Genomic DNA, 5,713 nt, shown 5'->3' with positions numbered 1-5,713 from the left:
TCTCTCTCTCTCTCTCTCTCTCTCTCTCTCTCTCTCTCTCTCTCTCTCTCTCTCTTTATATATATATATACACATTTATATAATTTTAATTAATAAAAATATTAAATATATTTCAAATTAAATTTTATGTAATATATATTGTGTACTATATGCTTTTAATTTAGATCGTTGATCGAATTTTCTAGTGATGCGTGTGAAAATACCATGGGTACAACAAGCTTGGACTTCGAATTTGGACTTGGCCCAGAGATAAAAGAACTTGAAAAATGGGATATGCAAAACAGCAGTTAGCACTTTGACATTCAAGTTAGTATCAGATTTAAGAGAAAATAATTACGAGAAAGAAATTGTAATAAGAAATTGTGATATAATGATCAATTTGTGAGAGAAATCGTGTTAAGGGTGCAGTTGAATGGCAAAGAGAAGTTGATAGCAATTTTTCAGCATCTGGAAGGTGACATCCGCCTGAGGGCCAAACCTGTATTTACAGGGGGCGTCGCTCACCAATAAGATTCTGCATGTTTTCTTTAATCTTAGGACGAGTGGATAGGAGTTATAATAATAAGTCATAATCCAATCTTATCTCTTGCTAATCTAGTAGAGGGAAGTATGTCTTCAAACTGAAGGAGATTCTACATTGTTATCTTTTTTTTTTTCACATGAGAGTAATTTATTAATTTTACATATCACATAGGGTTATTTGCATTTAATGGTTAGGTTATTAATAATAAGTTGGAATTCCATAAGTACCCCTAAAACTAAAAACAAAACCTATAATATATTAATAATTGCTTGTTTTTAAGTAATAATTAATTTTTGGATGACGAAACATTTATATATGGTGATAGAAATAAATATGAAATTGATTTAAAAAAAACAAAGACAAAAAGGTCACTTACATTGAGAATTAATTAAAAAAAATAGTTTATATGATTATTATTGATTAATAGAAACGTGAAAAGTAAAAAAGGGATAGTTAAACTAAAGTAATATATTTATTTAATTTAATGAAATGAAATGGGAGATAGTTGGGAGTTGGGAGGAGATGAGAGGCCGGGAAAGGTGGGTCCCACACAAGGCAGCCGGTGTGATGAGGAAACCGGATGCCTGAATGGAGGAGGAGGAGGAGGAGGAGGAGGAGGAGCAGGAGTTTAAAAAGTCTGGGTGTGGGTGGACTCTCTTTTCTCAGACTCACACACAAACACAAACCACCAGAGGCTAGAGAGACAAACTCTTATGTATTCTTTTACCTATAAATAAATATATAAGTAAATAAATTTCCAGAAGGATACAGACACATACAATCATACAAATACAATTGATTCTGTTGGTTTAGTTTTATTTATCTTCCATAGATTCAGAACTCAGAAATCAAATCAGAAGCGTCGTCTTCGTCTACAACTCTGCAACTGTAACTGCCACTGCGCAACCTCTCTCGGTTGGAATATCAATTCAATTGAAACGCCGCCTCGCTCTGTTGCCCTCCTTCTCCTCCTCCTTTATTGCTTTCACTTACAACACCGGAGGAGGTATTATTATTCTTGTTGTTGTTGTTCAACTTCTCAAAGTTTCCTATTAATTCTTCCATTCATTCTCTCTCTCATTCTTTTCTTAGATCTTCAATTTCAACAATGAATTCCGGATTCGCTTTCTACTTCTTCTTCTTCTTCTTTTGATTACTCTGCTTCTGGATGAATAATACCCTCTCCTATGGCTTTTATTCTTTCCTCTTCTTCCTTCTGCTTTCAACAACTTCTTAGGTTTTCTTTTTTTCTTCCTTTTGCATCATTATTTTTTTAATCAAATCCTTTCTCTACAACTCACTCCTAATTCCTTTCATTATCAGAATAATAATGAAATTTTTTCTTCATTTTTAATTGTTTTCTTCATCTCACACTTTGGCCTTTCAAATTGTTACCTGATAGGTTTCAAGTTTGGAGCTTTTAGCCGGTGATAATTTGTTTGCGCGATTGTCAGACACAATTATATCTGACTTCTTATTTCCCTTGGTGGATGACGAGAAAATTTGGGCAGCTTTCAAGTTTACGCTTTTAGGAGGATATGATGGATAGAATGCATAGATTACTTTTTCAGGTCCTGACAGAGCCCCAAAGGGGCGGAGAGTCGCTCCTCGGGACCATTAAAATTGCTGTTTTGCCAATAGCAAAGGTTTTTACCATGTGTTTTCTGGGCTTTCTCATGGCCTCCAAGTATGTAAACATTCTGCCTGCTAACGGAAGAAAGCTCTTGAATGGGGTAAGCAAACAAGGGCTTTTAAGATTCTTTCTTTAGCTGTAAATCTTATCATGTGAACAATTTTGGACTTAGCCATCATTATAGTAAATGTTTCCTTAGATAATCTCTGATATTTGATCTTAAAATAGTAAAAGAACCATTTCATTTAATTATCCAATAGTAAAAACGTCTTCAGATTGGATTTGAAAACAAGGAAACATGTTGATTTTGATCTGAACCAATTCGTTTTTGTGATTATTAAATTGCTTTCTTTGTGGGAAAGTATGATAAAGTTCTGTCAGTGTTTTACTTTGTAGCCATTGGCAGATGAAATTATTTACATTTGATACTCCTCATATGCTTTGATATCCTAACGATTTCCTTCACGCAATTGCATATTTATATGATATGATGCAGCTGGTCTTCTCACTTCTGCTCCCCTGTTTGATATTTTCACAACTGGGACAAGCGATAACTTTTCAGAAAATGGTTGCATGGTAATGACTGACATCAGTGCCTGCTCTTCCAAATCGTAATACCTATTTTAGGTGCTAAGTTGACATTCTCATTTGGCAGGTGGTTCATTCCTTTCAATGTCGTTCTTGCCACCATATCAGGCTCCATTATAGGTCTTATTGTTGCATCCATCGTCCGTCCTCCTTATCCATATTTCAAGTTTACAATAATACAAATTGGAATAGGTAAGTATTACATCATCCCTGCCAAGCTCATATGACCTGTCAGCATGCAATTTTATGATGCAAGCCTAATAATAGTTGAAATGACATGGGTTTTTATAATCTCTGCTATCCATGTTGTAAGAAGATCTTTTTCCAACTTTTGTGTGGCAAAAGGACAATCTCTTGATGCCTACAGGTAGGTGCTATTATCATTAGTTGCAAAGTTCCCATCCATGCCTGGAAATAATACATAAATATTGGCTACAGAGAATAATACTGCAAACAAACATTTGCCAGATCCCACGCATTAAAAGAGAAGTCAAGAATGTATGCCCAAAAAGGGTCCAAAACTAACTCAAGAAAGAATTTGACCGACCCTGAGATTAGGAAGTCAAAACTTTAATATGCTCTATTACTTGCCCAGTTGAAGGAAAAGGAAAAAGGTTTGCAGTTTTGTCGACATCATAAAATGTCAAATTTTGAATGATAGCGAGATTTGCGGCGATCTGGTAGGTGGGTGCGTTAAATATAGTTAGCATTGTTCCTCTTTCTTATCCTGGTTGTTAGGTGGATATAAGACAGGGTATGAAACTTCACAAGATGCCTTCTAATGCGTTCCAGTCATCTTCATGTTGTGTTTTTATGCTGGATATGGGTGTTCTTGTATTTTCTGCCGCTTGAATGTGTAATTCTGATAGTTCACGCTTGAATGCTTGCATGGATGATAGATTCTAGTATGACAAAATCTTTTTATCCTTTCAGGGAATATTGGAAATGTGCCACTTGTCTTAATTGCTGCATTATGTCGTGACAAATCAAACCCTTTTGGCGACTTTAATAAATGCTCACAAGATGGAAATGCGTACATCTCATTCGGCCAATGGGTAAGCTGTTTCCCACAGTTAATGATCTCTGAATCGCTACAGCTCATCTTTAGTGGATAAGTACCATCACTATATATGTTTAGGCAGTCAAACTGTTGGCAACTTTTGGAGCTAGTTTGATGTTTTATGCCTCTATTTGTGTTTATAGATTTCAGTTTCTTTCAAGTGATCCTACAAATACCATTTTATATACGTAGCTTGAAATAGTAAAAAGTAGATATTTCCCTGTGGGACACGAACAATGATGGATGTATGACCTTCAGCTGAGCTCTGAATAGTTTGGTCCCTTTTTGGCATGAGACCTCAACAATTTATTTTTCTCGTAGGTTGGTGCAATTGTCCTGTATACCTATGTTTTTCACATGCTTGCCCCTCCTCCTGGTGGAACGTTTGATGTTGAAGATGGAAATCTGCCCGTTAAAAATCCTATGAGAAATAGCTTTAATGCCCTTGCGAAAGATAATTCTCCTGAGCAACTTCCCCTGCTTGCGGAGGAGGCTATACCTGCTCATTCGAGTGTTACAAAGAAAGAAAAGGTGAGAATCTGGTTTAAATTCGAATTCAGCATTAAATCTCATGTTTATGTGACCGTGCATCGAATTAACTTTATTTAAAAGGATTGTATGCTTGGGACTTGATGGTTTGGGACTGAATATGTATGCATTGTGTTTGCACTTATCTGATCATCATGTGGGCGCTCTGAGAGTGACATAGAAAGATGTAACAGTTTGTTTGTTTCAAGATATTCATTCTGCTATATCACTAGTTCTTAGAGTTCCAACATTTGGGTCGAAATAATAGTCTGGAGGGGAGTATGCAAGACCCTATCAACAACAGCAGAAACAATCCTTGATTTGACATACATGTTCAACCCTGTTGGTCTATTCTTCACTGCAGCTGCTGATTGAGCAACTTGGCCTTCCTACTTCATATGGTGACTGGTCTGATGATGTCAATTCTTCTATAAAATCTCTCATTCCCTGCTGCTGCTTCCTCATGCAGGTCCAAGCTTTTCTGAAATATATCTATGAAAAATTGAAGCTCAAGCAAATCCTGCAACCTCCAATCATCGCCTCAGTAAGTTTAATTCTCTCACTATTTCTTTTTTGAAGAAGGATGTTACTTCTCCTCTTTTCTTTCATCAAGAAATCTATGTCATGAAAAGCTCTTTGTTTTGAATGACCGGCCATTTGCCTTTTTTCCTGCAAACTCATTTCTCGGAGGTAATTTAATGAACCACGTGCTGGAATTTGACATGTCCTCTTTGTGGAATGATCATGTTTCTGTGTACTACACCACAATATTACAGTATAGATCAATTGTAGAATTTAAAATATTAGGAAGCTTCTGTTGCCATATCCTGTAACCATCCTTCAGGCTTACAGCTCATAAGGATTTTTTATTTTTTATTTTTAAGAAAGTTCTCAACAGAGGTGGTCTTTCTCAACCACTTCTCTTTGATAAAAATAATGCCATGAAATGATCTCCATGTTGAGTTTGTTGCAGGCATCAGCTTACCTTTTGTTTCTTGCGCCTGGTTGACCATATCTGCATACATGTTAATTTGGAATTAGAACTAATTCTCACTTCTGTCTATCTCATTTCTTGCCAACTTCTGGCTGCCTAGCTGATCTTGTTAATAAATTGGTTACGGCAAGGATTTATTCACCTGCTTTGATTTCTGTGATGTAACCAACTGAAGTAGTCACTGTTCTGCATTTGACAGAGAACTCGTATCTGATCTTTTGCATGATTTTGTTGTGTGCATGATAATTTATCTGTAACAACTGTCATCATCCTTATTATTTGTAACTTTTCTGCAGATCCTTGCAATGTTAATAGGATGTGTTCCTTTTCTGAAGAAATTAGTTTTTACTTCAGATGCTCCTCTCTACTTTTTTACAGACAGCTGCA

General features: G+C 36.0%; 1 protein-coding gene across 1 annotated transcript in view; it reads left to right on the top strand.

Moving 5' to 3' along the window:
• The window catches only part of LOC105174696 (protein PIN-LIKES 6), a 5,740-nt gene continuing 1,070 nt past the window's right edge, over window positions 1,044-5,713 (top strand). Inside the window, exons 1-8 of the mRNA XM_011096879.2 lie at window positions 1,044-1,529; window positions 1,926-2,256; window positions 2,653-2,732; window positions 2,812-2,936; window positions 3,678-3,799; window positions 4,126-4,335; window positions 4,802-4,876; window positions 5,623-5,713. The exon at window positions 5,623-5,713 is cut by the window's right edge and continues 1 nt beyond it. Coding sequence (XP_011095181.1) covers window positions 2,062-2,256; window positions 2,653-2,732; window positions 2,812-2,936; window positions 3,678-3,799; window positions 4,126-4,335; window positions 4,802-4,876; window positions 5,623-5,713 — 898 coding nt within the window. The 5' untranslated portion in view covers window positions 1,044-1,529; window positions 1,926-2,061. The remainder of the gene's footprint in view (window positions 1,530-1,925; window positions 2,257-2,652; window positions 2,733-2,811; window positions 2,937-3,677; window positions 3,800-4,125; window positions 4,336-4,801; window positions 4,877-5,622) is intronic.

This window comes from Sesamum indicum, linkage group LG11 (genome assembly GCF_000512975.1).
Source record: "Sesamum indicum cultivar Zhongzhi No. 13 linkage group LG11, S_indicum_v1.0, whole genome shotgun sequence".
NCBI lineage: Eukaryota > Viridiplantae > Streptophyta > Magnoliopsida > Lamiales > Pedaliaceae > Sesamum > Sesamum indicum.
The sequence above is the reverse complement of the archived record's forward strand: the minus strand, read 5'-3'. Positions and strand labels throughout refer to the sequence as shown.